The 22180-nt window shown below is 32.5% G+C and overlaps 5 protein-coding genes across 5 annotated transcripts in view; 3 read left to right on the forward strand and 2 right to left on the reverse strand.

Moving 5' to 3' along the window:
- Window positions 1–762: 762 nt before the first annotated feature.
- On the forward strand, window positions 763–954 carry HELRODRAFT_78557 (hypothetical protein; the record flags this gene model as incomplete). The annotated part of the gene is made up of 1 exon (XM_009018736.1): window positions 763–954. A coding segment is annotated over one exon (192 nt), but the record flags the coding sequence as incomplete, so codon positions are not given.
- Window positions 955–3163: 2209 nt separating this feature from the next.
- On the reverse strand, window positions 3164–4692 carry HELRODRAFT_172067 (hypothetical protein; the record flags this gene model as incomplete). The annotated part of the gene is made up of 8 exons (XM_009018737.1): window positions 3164–3241; window positions 3380–3513; window positions 3631–3700; window positions 3763–3864; window positions 3925–4095; window positions 4175–4292; window positions 4367–4447; window positions 4583–4692. 8 exons carry the CDS (start codon window positions 4690–4692, stop codon window positions 3164–3166), a joined length of 864 nt encoding a protein of 287 aa, XP_009016985.1.
- A 5081-nt stretch (window positions 4693–9773) lies between these two features.
- Window positions 9774–16454, reverse strand: HELRODRAFT_156927 (hypothetical protein; the record flags this gene model as incomplete). The annotated part of the gene is made up of 17 exons (XM_009018738.1): window positions 9774–9943; window positions 10164–10306; window positions 10418–10555; window positions 10774–10901; window positions 10996–11088; window positions 11220–11300; window positions 11399–11440; window positions 11788–11923; window positions 12230–12364; window positions 12774–12883; window positions 12971–13043; window positions 13280–13431; window positions 13695–13828; window positions 14296–14377; window positions 14857–14934; window positions 15264–15510; window positions 16330–16454. 17 exons carry the CDS (start codon window positions 16452–16454, stop codon window positions 9774–9776), a joined length of 2067 nt encoding a protein of 688 aa, XP_009016986.1.
- A 1758-nt stretch (window positions 16455–18212) lies between these two features.
- HELRODRAFT_99384 (hypothetical protein) lies at window positions 18213–20714 on the forward strand. The gene is made up of 5 exons (XM_009018739.1): window positions 18213–18361; window positions 18518–18555; window positions 19036–19168; window positions 19363–19473; window positions 19651–20714. Exons 1-5 carry the CDS (start codon window positions 18295–18297, stop codon window positions 19944–19946), a joined length of 645 nt encoding a protein of 214 aa, XP_009016987.1. The 5' UTR covers window positions 18213–18294; the 3' UTR covers window positions 19947–20714.
- Window positions 20715–20824: 110 nt separating this feature from the next.
- The window catches only part of HELRODRAFT_191574 (hypothetical protein), a gene marked incomplete at its 5' end in the record, with an annotated part of 8905 nt that continues 7549 nt past the window's right edge, over window positions 20825–22180 (forward strand). The window contains 4 exons of the mRNA XM_009018740.1: window positions 20825–20937; window positions 21219–21459; window positions 21614–21706; window positions 22007–22076. Of these exons, the coding sequence (XP_009016988.1) occupies window positions 20825–20937; window positions 21219–21459; window positions 21614–21706; window positions 22007–22076 (517 nt within the window). The remainder of the gene's footprint in view (window positions 20938–21218; window positions 21460–21613; window positions 21707–22006; window positions 22077–22180) is intronic.

Below are 22180 nucleotides of genomic sequence, written 5' to 3' on the forward strand. Positions count from 1 at the left end.
CGCTGTCCAGTGTTTATTTTAAGTTGATGTTGTTAAGATTCGCCTAAGAAAATGTCCGTCTTGTTCGCCTAACACTCTCTTGCTCCTGATTATTCGCAAGATTTGTTTTGTTAGATTACATTTCGTTTGTTTATTTTTTATATTATTTTTTTTATATCTATTAGTTACAACAAAAATAAATTTTATGGATTAGATTAGACAAATTTTAAAATTTATAATGTCACAAATTGAGATTTGTTAGCTATTCACTTGAGACTTGATCTCTGTATGCTATGGGCCTGTGGCTGATCTACTCTACTCTACTAGACTACTGCTATCCATTTTCTAGCTAAATCAGAAATAACTTTTAATAAAATTTTTTATTTAATTCATTACTTAATTAATTTGTTATTGAGATCTGTTTCTTATCTGTACCTCTGATTGTCTTAAATTAAGTAAGAAGCCTGTTTTAATTAATTAAAAGCCAATTATTATGAGTTGAGACTGTTTTTAAGTTAAGAGGCATATTATGAAGCTACTAACATCCAACCTAAGCATTTTGCATTATTTTTTTTTATTCTTTTTTTTGAATGTATTAAGAACCTTCATAAAAATTTTATTAGGTATCAGTATCATCAGCTACTGACTGTAAATTTATTTGCAAGCTGACCTGTTGGCCATTGTTACAATTGTAATGCAAGTGTGCTCATACACTAGTAACTAGGCGCATTATCCATTATAGAACAGCAGCTACTGCAAACTACATTCCAAGGGCTGCCTGATTTACGTGCAAAAATGTCTGTGTACCCCAGGCTGGAAGTCTGTAGAGATTATATTGACAACAAATGCAACCGGGATGAAAATTCTTGCAGATTTGCCCATCCACCTGAAAACATCAGAATATCAAATGGGATGGTTATCTGTTGTGCAGACTCTTTGCAGGTTTTCTTGCAGCAGCCAAAACATTTTGTTTAATTGTGCCTAATGTTTTTGGAGGCTTAATAATTGATATAATAAACAAACATTTTAGGCATGCGTCAAACTGTTTTTGACCTGATTAGATTATGGCTTTCATGGCAATGTGTTGCTTGCTCTTGAGCTGGATTGCTATTTTTGTGACTTGTGTTGATGATGCTCAAGCTTTCATATATGAATTAACAATTTCTGAATATGTACAATATAGTAATTACTTTTACTATTAGAATATTTTTAATAATTTTTACCATCAATTGTTTGCATAATTTACATCTCAAGGCCTATTATCAAATGCAGGGCAAATGCAACAGAGAAGATCCACCCTGTCGTTACTTCCATCCCCCACAACATCTGAAGGGTAGAGTTAAAAGAGTGACAGCAAGTGGTCGACTTGAAAATGATCGTAGAAGATCTTCTTCATACAGCAGAGGTTCCAGAGATCGTTCTAGATCTCCTAGGTTTCAAGATGATTTTCACAGAGACACAAATTTCTATAATGATCATGATGAGAGAGACCAAAGTGACATGAAGGAGAAGTTATTGGAGAATATTGTCATCAACAGTATGATTCCTCAGCTGCTTATTTTGAAAGTTAATTTTTTCTACTGAATTTTTGTTTGTTTTTTTTTTTAATTTTTCATTTTCAGTAATTTTTGTCACTTTTGCCAGTGTATTCATTTGTATATTTTTTTATTCACATTATTTGTATGTTTATCCATTTGTCTTTTAAAACCTCCATCCATTCATCTGTTCATGGCCATCATATTCCTACACAGGAGCAATTGTTGAGTGGGTTAAAAGGGGCCCTAGACAACAATGGCAATAGCAACAATGGCAACATGGACCCATTAGCTCAACAGAGCTTCTACGACAACACCGGTAGCAACAACAACTTTCTTGACTACAGAAATGATGATGGTTTCAGACAAGACAGTGACTTCAGAAATAACAATTACGACTCCAGTTATAGATCTGGGGATAGAGACAGTTGGTCCAGAGAGTCTTCTCCAAGTAGGAGGGATGATACATTTGAGGTTTTTATCTTATTTACCTGTTTTTTGGATGTGTATGGGTGTTTATGTGTGACAGATTTTTGAATTCCATACTTCTGTTTTTGAATTAAATTTTAATTTTTCAAACATTTCCTACTTATATATGCAATAGGTATGTCGCGACTTTCTAAACGACAACTGCAATCGTTCGGAGTGCAGGTTCGCTCACCCACCTTCCAACTTACAGGTGGACAGAGACAACAGAGTAACAATCTGTCTGAATAACTTGAGGCAGAAGTGCAAGTTTGATGATTGCAGGTACTACCATCTTCCTGAACATCTTGTAAAGATATATAGAAGGGTGAATATGATAGTTTTTGTTAATTTGCACTTTTCGTTATCATCATTGCATATTTTGAATATTCTTATGCAAAAATTTATTGATTAACTGTTGATTTTTTTATCACCTGAAGTTTCAAGATGGTCCTCCTAGAAAAAGACAAAACAGATTTAGTAATGTAATTCACATTCAAACATGTTCATTCATGTTATCGTCATCTCTCACTGTTTTGCAGATTGCATAGTTGTCAGTTTTGTAATCATTTTTCATAAATTTGTCTACATTAGTTCATAGCTTCATCTTTCTGTGTGTTTATAAATTTACTACTGCAATTTGTAACAAACCAGCTGAATTACATTGCTATATTAAACTTTAATAAACTTACCAATGTAATTATTTTGAACAGAATGACATTGGTGGTAAAAGAAGGAGATCAGACTATTGATAACATTTGCAAGATACAACCACAGGATATTTTATATCTCAGATGGGATGATGTTTACTGGATGCAGTACATTCATAGCATTCATTACAAATGTAACACTTAACGATACGTTGATAATGAGATTAATGCATGACTAGGCAAACATTTTGGTGTTAGTATGTAACGAAATGAATACGTATTTGATGTGGTATAAGTGTAGTATTATTTTGGCATAAATAGTTTATTAGTACAAGACAAGCAAATGACCGTTCATTTTTGCGATTATACCTATGTATATACCTTTATTTTCGTACGTTGACAAGCATGTGAATATTGATAGAAAAGTTGTATATTATAAGCGCGTGTTTTGTATGTATATACATGACAGTTGGAATAAACGAGTGATTGTTTTTAATTTATACTTCAATGAAAAAAGAAATGACAGGTGTGTCTTTATGTCGTTTGGAAATATTGTTCTCTGAGGGCGTCTTCGCATGTTATTCTTTGACTTGGTTCATATTGTAACATCTTCTGCTCGGGGCAAAGTTAAGATTTGTGAAATTATTATTATTGAAAATTACAAATTAAGTAAAATTTTAGCTGATGCAATTGCATGTTTTCTAATACAAAATTAGATATAAGTTAAATTATGTAATAATTTTATCATACTTCAAGCATAACATAGGCTTCTGTTGGAAGTCCTGGTATGATGTCTGACAAAGGTTTCTTGGGCCATTTTGGAAACGTAACATTAAAATAAGGCAACTTTAAGAGGTTTGGGTTGCTCTCTGTATTTGGTGTGCCTTTTAATAATTTAAAGTGTAAACTCAAGCATTCGTTTGAACATCATAAATGTCTACATTCAATAATCATTCATTTTGATTTCATAATGAGTGATAACTTAGTTAAAGGTTACAAACCAAGTGCATGAAATATTTGAAACAGTTGGCCTATTTCTGAATCTCCTCGAAATAATGTTTTCTTCTGGAACTGAAAATTTAAAAAACAATGTTTATAAACAAAGTACAGAATAAAAAATCTCATTTCTTTACCATTTCTACAAATATGCAAGCAAGACTCCAAATATCTACCCCAAAACCATAAACTTTACAACCCAATAGTATCTCAGGACATCTGTACCACAAAGTGACAACCTTAAATTTCAATTTTATGAATGAAATTTATTTACATTGTGAATGTGTAATTAACATAACTTCATGTGTATATGTCTCCAGCTGTGCCTCAAAACTTCTAGATAAGCCAAAATCTGCAATTTTCACATTTCCTTCTTTATCCACTAGAATGTTCTGGGGCTTCAAATCTCTATGAACAATTTTTCTGACATGACAGTGAACCAATCCTTTTAATAATTGCTTCATGAAGCTCTAACAAGATTTTAATCATTATGCAAGCAACAACTAAGTGTTTTGTTTTACAACCAGTGCCTATCAAAATAAAACATACTTGTATTAATCTTGGAGGTAAGCCATTCTCATATTTTTTCATGTATTTGTTCAAATCAAAGTCTAAATATTCAAATGCCAAGTAGATATTTGTGTCCGTTATGATAACATCTAAAAGTCTAGATGAAAAGTAATGGTTACAAAATTGATAGATATCAAATACCATTCATTTTGAAAATGACTCAAATATTACTCTACAATGGAAGCATGCTTGAGTTCCTTCAACAAAGCTACCTCCCTTACAGCTGTGCACGGAATGCCGTCATCTTTTTCGCTGTTTGTGTCATGTAAATGATTTGATTAGTAAATTTTTAAATTTAAATGGGCTTGATTTGATTGTAAATTTTGAAACATAGTAGAAGTGGTTCGGATTTTTTTATTAAACTTTGATAATTAGTCATTTTATTACATTAAAATTTTCTTGATGGCTACTAATTGTCCATTTCTACGATCTTTAGCTTTATATACTTTGCCATAAGTTCCTTCGCCTATTTTCTCAATTTTTCGGTAATTTTCCATGTTGAAACACTTCAAATAGACAAAGCACGAAATGTTTTAAACAGATTATTGTGGCTGTCGCCTGCAAAAGTGATTGCATAGATAGAACATTTTTTGTGTGGATTGTGACATTTGACAACATTTTTGACGTGATTCCTTTATTCATTGGAGTGGAATTTATTCATTTAATTGACAAAAAGTGATTAAAAAATTAATAATAAAGTTGAACACTTGAGTCACAAAGGCACAATGAATGAACATTAGCTCAAAATAACAAAAATATATACCGAGACGAACTAGTCACAAAACAAAGAAATGAAGCAAATTCTGAGAAAAAAAGCTCTCTTTATAGCTAAAATTAGACATAAAGAAAGAAATATAAATACATATACACACACACACACACATATATATATATAAATATATATATATGATCCCATAATAAAGAGAAAGGAAACGATAGAACAGAATCGAAATACAGGCAAGAACAAAGAAAAGTAATATTATAATTAGCATACGCTATGAGTAGTACTATTTGGCTAGAGTTTTGTCAAGATGACCTAGTTAACTCAACCAATGGCGTCGCGATAATTTTCAGAACAAAAAAGAATTACGCGCTGTTTTTTTGAATCATTCTCGTTCCTATTGGTCGAAATGTAGGTCGCATTTAAGCACTGGCTGGCTGGCTATATAAGTCCATATAAACTGGCTCACTTTCCTTGTTTCTTTATTCCTATGGAAGTCCCCTTCTCCGCGTAGGAGAGTCGTAAATTTTATTTATAAAGTTAGTTTTATTCGGGTTGATGTAATTTTGGTAATTTAATTTAATATTTTGTTTAATTGTTGAATGTTATTGCTTTAATTTTGTGGGTTCCAGCGTTACATTGTCGCTTTCTGTGCGAAACACGTGCCGCGTAAAGGCGGCTGTTTTTCGAACATAGAAAATGGCTGATTCATCGATTATTCGTAGTAGATTTTGCACTAATGTTCCTAACGTTCGGTGGCCATTAGCTAGGTTGATGTAACCTGCATAGTTTGCGATTAAAATATCAACTCTGCAGGTTCTCATCAGCCCTGTGAATGGCTTCAAATCAACAAATTAGCTAGTTTATTTTATTAATTAAATTTTAAATGAAATATTCGTAAATTAAGACTCGAGGTTCAATTTTGAAATTAATTTTTTTTGTGACTGGTAGTGACTACATAATATATATTATATATACATATATATAGGATAAGATTCGGTTAACGCTAAAGACAAAGACTTGCCTCATTTGGTCACACAATGGTGCAGCGTGGTTTGTTCTTAGTGTGAATTTTGCGTTATCGAAAAATGATAATGTGTAATTGTGTAAATGTAGACGTACATAAAATGGTAATGATTTAATTTAGAGATTAAATAAAACGTTAAAAATTGTGTTCATTCATTTCATTCGCTTTTATTTACTCGAACAATATCCGACGCGCAATACAAGCACAACGTACAATGCGAATACACGCGTAAAAAGCTGGCTGGGGCCATATTAAGTTATATAGGCCAATTAACTCGAAAAATTTCCTAAATCTTTTTGACCGCACCTAGTCGTTATTCTAAATTTAAAGTTCCTACTTGTGCTAAAGTGTGAACTAACCGACGTTTCTCTTTGCGTATGCGCCAAAATGCTTGGGCGCCATTTTGATTAAATGATTGTCTTAGTGTAGCGCAATTAACTCTGCTGTACTTATTTATCACTAAAATAATTTTCCCCTAGCGAAAGGAAGGAGTGCATTTTACAAATACTTACGAATGCCTTTCAACCTCACATATTAGAAAGAAATTATTTCTATTCATAATGTATTAAATTTGTGTTATAGTTAATAATAATAAGTACAATAAGAATTTGAAGCAAAAAACTGCATTCCACGTGGTTTTAGCAAGACAAGTGACTTATGTGTAGGTGTGTGAAAATGTATGTTTGTATGTATGTACGCCTTTGTTTCCATGCATTCCACGTGGTTTTAACAAGTCTTGTGTATAGGTGTGTGGCTTGTGTATAGGTGTGTGTAAATGTATGTTTGTATATGTGTGTATGTATGTACGTCTTTGATTCCATTTTGGACTTTTAAAAAAATTGAAGAAAAAAAAACAAACGTTCATAAATTGTTAACGTCAATTGTCTTGTAGTGTAAATGCAACAGAGTTTTTAAAATATGAAGGTTGGAGAAAAAAAATTGTCATTAATATTATATTTTTTAATTATTATTATGTAAATTAATGATTATTATTAACAACAACAAAATAATAATAATTAAAGGTAGTTTAAAACAATAGTGTGGTGTGGTTTGGTTTAAAGGGCGCTAATTAAAACGTTTAAGTCGAATATCAATAAAAATAAATATAATAATAATGATGATGTCACTATAACAATAATATTAATAATAACATTAACAACAATAATAATAGCTATTAATGAAGAGAACACAGCATTTCTATTCATAGACAATATCAAGCAACCAATGCCAGAGATAAATATTGAAAACTCAAAAACTGAATAACAACAATAATCATAATTATTGTAATAATAGCTATAATTATAATTATTGTAATAACTATAGTTAATATAACAATAATTATTACAACTATTATGTTTGTAATATTACCGGAAAATAATAGATACATTCAGGCCCTGGTTATTTGACATGGGCCGTCTCTAAAAAAGGCCTCTCTAAACCTCTGAAGCAGGTGCAGAAGAGAAATTGACCTTTAAACTTTGAAGTACTTTAACCCTTGAAGTACTAATACCAAAATGTAGTAGGGGCTACATGTTATATTTTCTGACCTGGATCTCAAATTGGTTCCTACCTATACATAAATGCAATAGCAATAGCGACAAAGAAAAAAATATATATCAAGATTAAGTCAAAAACAATTGTATAACAATAAGATAATAATAATACAAAGTATAATGACATTATTATTATTATTATCGTAAGTAATAATAATAATAATAATAACAACGTAATAATTATTATTAACAACAATAATGATAAAATGTATAATAAAAACAGAAATCGTAATAAAGGTGATAATTGATAGTGATGAGTAAATCAATGAAAGATATATATCAGCATTGGCAAAGATAATAACAAGAGCAACAATATCAGCAACAACATTAACAATAATAATAGTAAACTGAAATAACAATATCAAACTATAATATAATAATAATAATAACAATAATATTGGTAAAATCAAAAAATTTTCAGAAATAAAATCACATCAGCGAAACAAAATTTACATTCAGTCAAATCATGATTGGTAGGTTGAATGAATGAATGATTGATTGGTTGAATGAATAAATGATTGATTGATTGATACGATAATTTACAATTGAAGTTAATAATAAATATTGAAACATAACAATAATAGCAACAATAACAATAATAAAAATGATAATTCAATTCACACATGTATATATATAAAATTCCTTGAAAGCACATACAGGCTAATATAACAAAAATATAATAATAAATAAATAATAATAATTAATTGTAATTATGAGTATATGAATAAATAAACAAAGAAAAAAAAAACAAGTCACTTTTATCAGCCTGTCGAGGTGAATGAAGATGCTACGATGATAATGTGATAATGATGGTGATGAAACTATATATATATATTACTATATATATATATAGAAACTATATATAGAAACTATATATATATATATATAATTATCTAATTAATGAATTATATAATTAGCGAACCAGAGATAATGACGATGACGACCAATGACCGAGAAGAATTGTAGAAAATCAAAGAACAAATTTCTGTATGTCATGAGATATGATAGTAAAAACAACAACTAAAATAAAATTAATAAAAACAATAATGAAAATATCAGAATTTATAATAATATAGTTAATTATATTTATTAACGAAAAAACTGTGCTTATGTACCGTCGTGGTATTTCAACAGAAAATAAAATTTTAAAGCAACGTAGTAGAGTACAGTGTAACAACAATCTTTCAAGCAGTAAACTAAACTGAATCAATCAATCAATCAATCAATCAATCAATCAATCAATCAATCAATCAATCATATAAAAAATTTGACATAACTATCTCTTTCTTTACATCAATAAATCACATATCTTGAAAATTAATTTTCTTATCAACTCTCGATCAACACGATTGCACAAACACAAACAGTAACTTCTTCTCTTCCTTCTCCTCCTCCTCCTCCTTCTTCTTCTTCTTCTTCTTCTTCTTCCTCTTCATCCTCATAATTATGACGTCACCATCGTCGTCACAACGTGATCGCTAAAAATTATTACCTCTCTCGCATCCCTGCAAGAGTTCATTGACGTTTATCTGGTAGATGTCCTCCGGATTGTACTCGGCCCCTGGAAAATCCGGTACCATGAATGACTCCGCCATTAGATCAGTCATCCCGCCATTCCTACGTTAGCAAAAGTGGTCAAGATGTTTGTATGTGGAGTGACGAAGGCAGAGATGTCTATCACGCGATGAATGATTTAGGTGTTGTTTACATCACTCTGATGATGATGCGATTGAAGATGATTAATGCTGTCGTTCGTCTACAACAACAACAATAACATTAATAACACTAAAAGCAACAGCAACAACAGCAACAAAGGTAATAATAATAATAATAATAATAAGGATGGTGATGATGATAATGATACTAACTCTTCGGTATTGCTCTGTGGAGTACCAACGTAATCCAGGCCGTCTGGACTTTGTACGTTTTCATCGTTCGTTAGGCTGGCAGCCGGTCTGTTCAGGAGTCTGTCGTTATGATGATGACGACGACGATGATGGTGACGACGACGACGACGATGATGGTGATGACAATTTTATTGGAAATGCAATACAATGTAATTCAGTGTAACGTACTGCACAAACCCAGGAATAACGGTCGTCAAGTTTGGCTTAATGTACCCCGTGGTACCCTTTGTTAGATTGGTGTCTGGAGGGCGGTGAATCAACATATGACATCATCGCAACAACAAAAACAACCACAACCTCTACAGCTACACCAACAACTACTATAACAACTACACAACAACATCATAAAAAACAACATCATCGTCACACATTACAATAGCCCACCATTCAGCTGAGTCCAGAATTTACTGAAACATTGGGATTTGTTGATGTTAGGGTAGAGATAGACCAGGTTGTCTAGGTCCTTTATCGTATCGCCTAATCCTCTAATTTTGAAATGTTTGTCAGTGAACGGAGCCAGATTCCAAACATTACGTTCACCTACTTTGTTTGTTATTGTACGTGATCGTTTCGTTTCGTTTTAATCGTTTCGTTTCGTTTTTATTGCTTATTACGAAAAACAACTAATTAACTAGCTACATGAACGCTAACAGCATAAACAAGAATCTATGTATGTATGTATGTACGTATGTGTGTGTGTGTGTATGTATGTTTGTGTGTGTGTATGTACGTGTGTGTAAACTTGTATACGTAGACTTACTAGGTTTATTAGGGTCTTCAGCCACCCAGGCTATCGTAATGCCACCCAGTTCTGAGTCACTGAAGCGTAGAAGGAAGGTCCCATTTGGACTTTTCATCAGCCAATCCTGCGCCAGCTGCTTGCTTATGAAGCCTGTTATTAACCTGTCATGTGCGTGATGGTAAAGTGATGATGAAAAAAATTATGGTGATAGATAGAGAAAATAAGAAGAAGATGATGATGATGTAGACGAGACGATGATAACAGTAGCCAACCTATCCTTCCATGGTCCCTGCAGCCAATCCTTCGTCAGTTTCAATATGGAGTAGAACCATTCCCAAAATGTGAAGTTTCGCCCCGTCAGAGGTTCCTGGAAGAACGATGGTGAGGATGATGATGACGACGATGATGATCTTAGTGATGCTGGTGGTGATTAAGTTTACAAAATATAATGAGACAGGCGTTATAACATAGATAGAGATGACGATGAAACAAATAACACTACAAATGAAAATAACGGCAAAGATGGAGGTACCGACAACCACCACCACAACCCGCAACCAAACTAACCCTATTAAACTGTGACCAGGTGACGAACAAATTAGAGTAATCATCGGCAGGCCCAAGCAACTTGAAAGCCAGGTAATTCAAATTATCAACCGACAGGCCTAAGCCACAGTGAGATGCAAATTTCGTCATCAGAGTTTGGGCCAAACTGGGCCAGGGGACTTTTTCGGGCACTAAAAATGGCAGGCGGCCCTTTTGTGACGTCATTGTTGATGTATTTAACAATCGATCGCTCAATCAATCAATCAGTCAATCAACCAACCAATCAATAAATCAATCGGCTTACAGGTTCAGCAAAAGCATTATCCCAAAGTATAGTAGCTAGGGCATTGCACTCTTGATTTCCATGCACTGTAACCACAACAGGTAAGGATAAAGTCTGTGTATGCATGTGTGTATTTATGTATGTATGTGTGTATTTATGCATGTATGTGTGCGTGCGTGCATGCGTATGTCTGCGGCTGTGTGTATGTATGTATGTATGTACAAACATTAACTAACTTAACTCACCCAAACTTGAAAAACAAGTTCACCACCCCCGACTGAAAACTGACTCTGAAATAAGATGGAAAACTTTTCCTCTGTAACTGTCTGCATTATTGTGAATGAATGAATGAACGAATGAATGAACGAACGAATGAATGAATGAATGAACGAATGAATAAACGAATAAACTAAATCATGTCAACCTCATTTCCTTTCTTCTCAGCCCTTCTAATTCTTTTCAAAGCCTTCATGATAAACAACCCCATATAAATTATGAAACATTATTATCATTCTATTTAAAAAAATAAATTAAAAAATTCCTAAAACAAATAAGTGATTGAGAGCTGTCCATTGGCTTGATTGATAGTGCAGGCTCTGTTTCTAAGTTACAATGAAGAGGTTCGAATTTAAGAAGATCACAATCTACCACTTGGTACATTGTAAGAAGCATGTTGGTAAATGAACATTAACGTTTGCTATGTGTGCAGTTGTGCACCACATACATTCATGTACATGTACGTACACTGTACAACATCAAATGCATTCCTACATACCATATTTTCTATAAGCCATAACAAGCCGACCTACGTACCATATTTCGGAAAGTGATTGACAACTGGCCATTGGCCTGGTGGTACTCCATGGAGCCCATGTTGTTCAAGATATCGCCACTCGTTTCGTTACGAATGTTTTTGTCGTTCTTGAGCAATATGCGGGCTTGTTCTTCGCTGTTTTTGCGTGCGTGTTTGTATGTGCGTGTGTGTGAGTGTTTGTATGTGCGTGTGTGTGAGTACGTGTTTGAGAGAGAAATAATCGTAGTGCCATTGCAAACCAACAAAGCTAAACAGCAGCAGCAACACCAACGAACAGCAAACATGATTCGACCTACATACGACAACGAGATCTCAACAACGAAAACGACTTGGCCTGCTTTATCAAGTTAAGGTGGCCTCAACAGAAGCAACAAGGAGGAAGATCTGACTTAACTACAGTGGCCACTACAACAACGACAAAAGCGACCAGCAGCAGCAGACCTAATGATGGTGGCCTTGACGGTGGGCGGGTTCATGTGGACGTTCAACTTGCCTCCAACAAGCAGGCGGACGGTTGCAGTGAAGCGAGAATCTTTCTTCAAGACTTGAGGCGGCTGTTTCTCTATTATGAAAGTGCTGTGGGTGGGGTGTGCGTGCGTGTGTAAGGCAATTAGCAATGACTAAATGAATGATGGATGACTGAATGAATGAATAAACGAAAGGATGAAGAAATGACTAAATGAATAAATGAACTTAACGATAGATGAATGAATGAATGAATAAACGAATGGATGAAGAAATGACTAAATGAACGAAAGAGTCTGGGTCAGTCAATTAACAACGATAGCTTTGAATAACGAAGAAGAATGAGAACGAAGGAACGAACAAAAGGTTGAATGAATGAACGAATGAATGAACGAACGAATGAATGAATGAACGAATGAATGAACGAACGAACGAATGAATGAACGAACGAATGAATGAAAGACAGGATGAAACAACGCAACAAACAAACAAACAATGGAACAATGCTTATCATCTTTACCTAGTAACCAAAGATGACAGGAGGCCTGTGATGGTTGAGTTGAGGACAGGCAGGCAGTCCTGTCGACCCGGTGGTAGGTTTATTGGCAGCTGAGCTCTCAGTAACTCCACCTATATGGGAGTGCATGAGTCATTGAAAAATGAATGGCTGGATAGATGACTGATCCAAAGAGTGCATGAACGAACGAACGAACGAACGAAGAAAAAAAATGAAATTGCCTTTTTGATTTGTTGCCTATTTTGCCAGATAAGTTCAGCTAAACTTTCACACCTGGATTTGTATGTACATCAATCAATTAATCAATCAATCAATCAAACAATCAATCAACTAATTAATCAAATAACCAACCAACTAATCAATCAACCAATCGCACATCCAACCGACCAACTATCCAATCACACACAGGCGCCCAACAAATCATTCAACTATACATAGAATTAACCGACCAACCAATCAAAGAATAAATGAATCAATTAACCAATCAACCAACCAACCACAAAACTCACCACTGCTGTAAAGTATCAAGACTGCCATCAAATGGCGTTCCATTGCCAGCAAGCTGCTGCTGCCTCTTCCACGAAATCAGCTGATCATCCAGGAAGTGTGCTTGCAGTTCGGACAACCTCTGACAGGTCTCGTGATGCTTGTCGGCCAGTTGCTGATTGGTCGGTTGGTTTGTTGTGTGATTTGCTGATTGGTCAGATGGTTGGTTTGTTTGTTGTGTGATTTGCTGGTTAGTCGGTTTTTTTTTGTGTGATATGCATATTGGTCAGTTGGTTTGTCTTTACGTGTCACTAAACATATGAAACATTAATTGATATTTAATAGTGCAACTACATCAACATCATCCTTAATGCAGAAGCAACAACAAAAGCAGCAGCAGTAGTAGTAGCAGCAGCAGCAGAAGCAGCAAAAACGCACCATCCTCATCTGCAAAAGTTGTTGGGCGTTCTGACTGAGGGTTTGATCAATGGATTGTTTCTGCTTTTGTAACCTCTGCTCGCTGTCATGCCTCGTCTGGCCGTTCGGCAGCGACGCTAACTGCTGTATCTGATCTGCGGTGATGACGTATTGTGACGTCACGATGACATTGATGGAAATTTGATGATGATGGTGTTGTGGGGCGATGATGATGATGATGAAAAAATGATGATTCTATTGAAATGATGATTGTAGTAGGATGATGATAGCAATTTGGGGATGATGACAATTATGACGACGGTCTCTGATTAAGATGACGATGAATGAGAAAGGACATGGGACGGATGATAACGATGATGTTAAATATAATAATAATAATGATGATGATGATGATGGGGACGATGATGATGATGATGATAACGCAGATGAATATTAAAATAATGATTTTTGTATAACATCACTACCACAACATCATCATTACCATCACATCATCCTTATCATGACTACGCCATCATTATCATCACAACATCATCATCATCATTATCATAACCATGTCGTCCTCCAATTCATCATCATCCTTTTCATCACCATCATAACTAACTGGCTATCTTCAGAGACTCTTGGTATTGTATTATGAATTGTTCTTGTTTGTGTTGAATTTGTCTGAGCTCTGCCTCAGTCTCCTAAAAATCATCATCGTCGTCGTCGTCATCGTCATCATCATCATTGTAACCATCAACACCATCAGCATTGTAGCCATCACGATCATCATCATTATCATTTATTATTATTAATTACTATAATTGTCATCATCATCAACATTGTGCATATCAACAGCATAAGCATTATTCTTACATAGTAATAGTAGTAGTAGCAGCAATTATAGTAGCTATAGTAGTAGTAGCAATTATAGTAGCAATAGTAGTAGTAGTAGTAATAGTAGCAGTAGTAGTAGTAATAGTATTAGTAGTAGTAGTAGTAGTAATAGTATTAGTAGTACTAGTAGTAGTAGTAATAAAAGTAGTAGTAATAGTAGTAATAGTAGTAGTAATAGTATTAGTAGTAGTAGTAGTAATAGTATTAGTAGTACTAGTAGTAATAAAAGTGGTAGTAATAGTAATAGTAGTAGTAATAGTAGTAGTAGTGGTAGTATTATATGAACCTGAGTGAATCTTTGTATGTATTCGAATCTTTCGCATATCTGCCTGTGGGCACTGACCTGCTTGCCATTGCTGGCCGCCTATAATCACATCAGCAACGGTAAAAGTTTAAAAAAACTTTGCCGGTGTGGAAAAAAGATTAATCATAATATCTTTGGTCCATCCAGCACTACATTAATTACTCCATTACAGCACATCCCTGTAACCAATTTTCAAACAACACATCCCTATTAAATGCCGCCAATTAACACATTCCTATTAAAAGCTGCCAATTAACACATCTCTATTAATCATCTAACCGCACATCCCTATTACTAATCTTCATCCAACACATATCCATCAACAACCAAAAAGCACGTCTGACTCAATAAACACCCCCCAGCCAACACATCTTTACTAATAATCTAACCGAATCGGCTTGCTCAACGAGTTTAGTCTCGATAGCTAGGCAATTTTTGACAGTCCTAACGAGACTCATTGGGTTGCTGCTGTACATATTTTTAAACTGCACGGCACTTTCTTGCAGTTTTAACTTTGTCAGAAACATTTCGTCGTTACTAAGTTCTTGAGCCTTCTCCTCCATCATTTTGATGAGTTGTTCGCTAAATTGGATGGCGAATTTTTCATTCTCTGGGTTGTCTTCGTCGAAATCAGCCCTGTTTTTTTTGTTTTGTAAAAATTAGGAATTATGTTGTTGAAACATTACATAACTAGATGTAATATTACATAATATAAAACAACCTAGCATGACATAATGCAACACAAAATAACTATATAAAATGACGTAGCATTGCATAGTCAAGCTTTTATTGGATTTAAAAAAATTAAAATAAGTTGAATTGAATAAAAAATTGTCTAAATAATATTGGGGTCATTATTCTTTTGAAACAGTTTGTTTGACATTTGCTTTATAACAAATAATAGACTTTGAAAATGTGATTTATTACAAAATAATCATTTTTTGAACTAATTATGTCATACTTTAATTATTTTGACAATTCTTTTATAAAATTAGAGAAAAGTTTTTGTGACATTATATAAATATATTCAAGTTTGTTGCCTTGAAATATTGTGGAATCATGATTTTTTTTTCATAAAAAAATTTGTTTATAATTTAATTTCACTAATAAATAGCAGATTTTAAGGGAATGATTTATTAGGTAAAAATAATTTATATTTTTTGCATTTGTTTAAAAGAAATATTTATAAAAATAACATAAGATATGTCAAGAATTAACTATAACATCATAATAAGACAACTTTTACTAATAAATAAATGGAATAAATGAAAATAAACCCATATACAGAGTTATATCAACATAAAATTCATTCCCAATCTTAATAGTAAGTACACATTTATTGATATTACTAAAAAAAGACAGTCAAGAGAATTGAACCTTGTCAATATTTCTTATTAAAAATATTTTTAAATGAATTTAAGATATTATAAAAGAGAAATTTACAAAATTTCTAACCATGGTTGACTTTCAATCCACTGGGCAAAGAAATGTCTGACTTCGATAGGGAAGTTTGACCCATATATATTCTGCATCTGTCTCATCGTGTCACCCAACATCTGCACACGGGCCCACAGAGCCATCTTTTTTTTTACTTTAAGTACTTTTAGGTTTAATTATCAGATTCTGTTTAATGTTTAGATTTAGTTTAGCTAGGGAGTGGGTGATTACGATTAACTTTACTTTCTAAACTGTTTTTACTACAATCTACTACAGATGTGTAATATAATTTTGAAAATAAATTAGAATTAAAAAGAAGGAATATTCATTTTTTATTTCGAAGTAGTAACTATAAAAAAATTAAAAAAACTTATGCAAATTCTTAGAGTTCAATAATTTTTTAGTCTGTTCAGTTCTTACTAAAAAAATTTTGTAAAAAAAATCTTACCTTAAAAAAAATAAAAAAATCTTCTCATAAACTAAAATTACATTGATAAAATAAAAAAAACCAGAATTACGACACTCAAACATAATGTAAGACCCCCACACACAAAACACTAACTCACCACTAATCTAAAAAAATTAAAAAAACCTTTTTATTAATCAGGATATCTGAAGTGCTGGTTTAACTAATTTCACTTAACAAACAACAAATCAATAGCAGTAAGTAACGATCGATCGACAACTACAAAAAGTTAGAAAATATAAAAAAATCAACTAAAATTAACAAAAACGAAGAAATATCATTCCATTTTTCTCGACTTTGAAGACGTTTTAGCGAAATTATGCAACGGAGAAACTTTTCTTTGATCTCTAAAAATAAAAATTGAGTGAGCGATGATTAATACAAAATACTTATTCAATGTTACATGGAAAGCTAGGAGCAATTTTTTATCATTACTAAATTAATAGACTAACAATGACACATATATGTATATAAATATAATAAACTTGTATGTATGCTTATATGTATATATATATATATATATATATATATATATATATATATCTCGCAATCTATTTCTTTTCATGCTTATCAGTTTTCTAGATTTTTAAAAAGATTGCTCTCTTGGTGTGGAAGTTGAGGGGCTACATTTCACTTAGTATAGAATGCCGCTAGCATGACTTCATTTCCTACAACGATTCAGTAACAAATTCTCCATCCTATTTTAAATTTTTTTATGCTTTTCAATCAGTCAGGTCACAATCATCATCATCGATATCACAAAATAGTTTGAGACCACACCTTGCTTAGCATCCAATTCCAAGCCGAGCCAAGCCAAGCTGAGCCAATATGCGTAGATTTATAAGCGCTTTTATATTCAAATTTTGCTCGCTTTTTATACGAATATCCCCAATATCGATATCAAAGAAACCTATGCAATTTCGTAATTAAGCCAACTAACTTTATTTATTCAAATCTGCTGAATTAATTAGTAGAAGCTGCTCGCTTGGCTCTATCAACGTGGACCCCAGAGAGGCCATTAAAAAATCTCACTGATGAGATAGGCAGATTAAAAAAAAATTAGTTATGAAAATGAAAATATCTTTTTAACAAGTGCGGCAGGCTATTGAAAAAAAATTTGGTGGCCCGTATGGGGATCGAACCCACGACCTTCGCGTTATTAGCACGACGCTCTAACCAACTGAGCTAACGGGCCACATGTTTCACTGATGTTATATTATAATTAACTTTTAATTACTAAAAAAATACTTTGCAACATTTTAGTTCTTTTTTTATAGTAAATTAGTAGTATAAATATGAAAAAATTATTCATAAAATAATAAATTCAAAATTTTATTGAATATCTGTTGTTTGTTACATTTAAAATTTAAATTTAAAATGATTTGATTGAACCGAACTCTGATCATATCTGTCCATTCTCTTCATAATTCAAAAGTGAATTGGCATGTGCTCGTCGAGTTTTTAAAAAAGGCGTATAAATATCGTTAAAAAATTGTTTCAACCTTTAATTTAAAAGAATGGTTGTTCATTTTGTGTGCGTTCTTTTCACTGGATTTCTCGTCTACACGGCTTCTCCGGGTTCAAGTTAGTGCTCTTGAGTGCTGCCACGAATTCAATTTTTTTATTTGAATTTTTTTATTAAATCTATTAACTATTTTATTTAATTAATTTGTCATTTCTAGCTAATAATATTCTCCATGTTTTCCTAATTTTGACATTTAAATAAATTAACACCTGCAGGTCTGTTTTCATGGCATCCAGCCCTTATGACAGTCGCTGTTAGCACCTCCTTTTACTACAGAACTTTACTGTGTAAAAAAACTTTTGTAATGTTCTGGGCAGTAATGTAGTATGTAATGCTAGGCTCTACTAAGTAAATCTACTAAGTTAGACTGTAATAGTTAGAAGAGTTCTATGTTCGCGTGCTACTGTAAATAAATTAATCTTCTTAATTATATTATATATATAAATAAATGAAGTATATAAAATAAAACTATATATAATATAAAGTTTTACAAGCAATGCAATATTGGGTTATTTTTCAACACATTAGGTTTTAGTAGAGCAATATTTACAACTCTGAACAGAACATTACATTGTGTTTGACAGCAATGAATATTATATGATGTGGCATTTGGTCATTTACTTTTAAAATCTATAACATACATTACAAATTACAAGCAAGCAAGATTTATGTATTTTACATTTTATTAAGTAAAGTTGAATGTACAATCTATTAACATCAAAACCCAAATTAGTTCTGCCTCATAATGATGCAAGGATTGTTAGTGTTTTCACCCCAGAGTTCCTTAATCATGAGTTCAAACAGGAAAGTTAAAACTTTTTACCACTGGCTGCTGATGATCAGCTCAACTGTTCTTGCTTTATTAGGTTTTTTGTTATAGTATTCTTTGTCATTAAGAATAAAATGTTACATATAAATAATTCAAGTTTTCATATCTACATAGTACATTTAAAAATGAATTGAAAGTTTTAGATGTTAATGTAATAACATTGTTATTATTAATTGGTAATGAGAGTAAATTTTAGTCTGCAGAATGATGTTCATTGTATTTTCAACAAAGGTTACCTGGTAATATTCAAAGTAAAGGAGGATAGTGAGAAACCACACCTCATGTCTTGGCATGCATGGATTGGTCTGGCTACAATCATCTATTCTGTTGTGCAGTGCTTAGGTTCAAACCCTAACTACAATTAATCTTCATTAATTATTATTAATTATAATTAATCTTATGAAAGAAAAATATTAAAATTTTATTAGAAAATAACCATTTATAGGGTTTAAACTTATATTTTTTATCAACAACATTATTTTGACTGAGCTTATTTTTAGTTTTTCTAATTTTAAACAGGTGGGGCCAATATATTATGGTTTCGTAGTCTGGCCACCAAAATATGTCCTCTGGCGACATGGAAATTAATGCACGCCACATCTGGTCTACTCCTATTTATCCTGGTCACCCTGTCAATTATCACATCCCTATTCACTAACTGGTTTGTTTCTATGGTGACAGGAACTTCGTGGTACACATGTCTGGCTTGCCCTTTGATCTTACTGCTGGCGGCTGCTACACAAATTAAAAATGCTTATTTAGTCGGAAATTCGCCAGCGAATGCGAATAGTGGGAAAAATAAAAGAGAAGAATGATTATAAGATATCTGATGATAGTGAATGAACTACGTGTATTATATGGTGATGACAAATTTGATGAATGCATACATGTGTGTGCGTGCGTGTGTGTGCGTGCGTGCGTGTGTGAGTGCGTGTGTGCGCGTGTTCATTGAATATGATCTGATAATGATAAAGATATAATTTGTTAAGATGATACTCTAAATTATGGAATGATTGGAGTTACGTTGGGTCGTAAATGTGAAATGCAGATGTGGCAATGGAAATGACGTTAAAGATGATGAAACAGATAATGATGATGAGGATGGAGTTGATGACGGATACGTTGATGTCGATTGTATAAAAGATGATATATTGCTAGCATATATTTATAATTACATCAAAATTTATTTTAAATTTGTAGTATTAACGAATCTTATTTTATTTTACGTACATCCATAACTATATACATATACATATTTATAATCTTATACTGTATATCTATATATATATTACATACACACATATGTCGTTCGTTTAACATTGTTTTATTTTTTTTATATCCTAGCCATTAAATGCATTGTTATCGTTGTTATCACTACAATTATCATAAAATATTATGTATTCTCTATTTGTGGTGCATATATATATATCAATGTTCATATATATATATATGTAGGTTATACTTTTCAGACCATATTTTAAAAATTGTGCATGAATGTTTTACCTTTTCGCTTCGGTGTTCCGTACTGTTTTATCTTTGTGTCGTTATTAAATATCTCCATCATCGTAAAAAATAAAATAATAAATACTTGTCGTTTTTCTTAATTAATGTTCGTTTACGCCTATTTAATTGTTCTGGTATCAGAGTTAGTTATTGATTAATTGATTGATTGGGGACATAAGAATCCGGCAAAATGTCGTTTAACAGTTTTAATGATGGTTATTCTAATAATTCTAATGATCGCCGATATCGTCCTAATTTTACATACAACGCTAATGGCCGGAGTTTCAGCGGTAGCAAGGATACGTTAGTGATGATGATTTTGTAGAAAATGATTTCATTTATTTATTTGTTTGAATATTTGCGTGTTCAAATCGTTATCTAATGTTTTTGCTGTTTTTTGTGATAGAATTTTATTTAAATTTATTATTGAAAAATGTATTAAAAATAATGTGAAAAAAGACAAACTACATAAAAAATCAAATTATTTGCTAATCATTAGGATTAGAATTAAAGTTATTGCGAAATTGTTTAATTCATCCAAACGAAAATAGTGTTTGTAGTGAGACTAATTCAACTTGTGTCAGGGATTTAAGAAGAGAAAGTCAGAAAAGAGATCGTCGAGATTTTGATGATTGGGATTCAAGAAGGGGTCCAAGCAAGAGGTGGGCTGGTGACAATGATTTCAGTAGTGGTTATAACAGTCAAGGAAGTTATGGTTTCTCCAATGATGATGATAATAGTTACTGGAGTAGAAATAGTAGTAGTGGGGGTAGTGTTAGATCATCGTCATATCAAGATGAGTATGATGATGAGGAAGATGATCGTGTAAGTTTTTTTAATGGTGATGATTGGGGATGGTGATGATTTGGGGTGGTGATGATTATTATTACAGATGGTTAATAATGATGATGGCATTTGATTAATGATGATAATTTAACTTTTAAAAATACATTTTTCTCATATTAGCAATTTTTTTTAGAATTATTCTTCCAGAGACCAAAGTAATCGTAGTGGTAACATAAACAGTACAATATTTATTGGCGGCCTGCCGACATTCATCACGGAATTTGACGTTAGACTTTTTTTCTATCTTCTATCTTTCACTAATTAAAATTTTATTATGTTATTATTGAAGTTAGGCAGTTTAAGATCTTTTCACGTTCATAATGTAACTTTATTTTTATCTTAATCATTTTGATTGGTTGGTACATATTTATTTCACAAATTTTAATTGGTTCTTTTATTAAAAACTTATAAAATTGATTGGTAACCTTAGAAAGTATTTCATTCTCATTGGTTGGTTATATATATACCGTTTAAAATTGATTAACCTAGAATTAACATAAGTATTTTGATTGGTCGACATAATTAGATAAAGGAAAATTTGGGACAGTACAGATTGAAAGCAAGGGATATCAGAATCGTCCGGAAGAAAGATCCAGGTGAGATGTGTTACCGATTTTTTCGATCGCTAAATTCCATTTGAATTTGAATTCCATTTACTTATTTCTTTGTTTACTGCTTACTCCCTTTAAAGTTCTTTTAT

This window comes from Helobdella robusta, assembly GCF_000326865.2.
Source record: "Helobdella robusta unplaced genomic scaffold HELROscaffold_22, whole genome shotgun sequence".
Lineage (NCBI taxonomy): Eukaryota > Metazoa > Annelida > Clitellata > Rhynchobdellida > Glossiphoniidae > Helobdella > Helobdella robusta.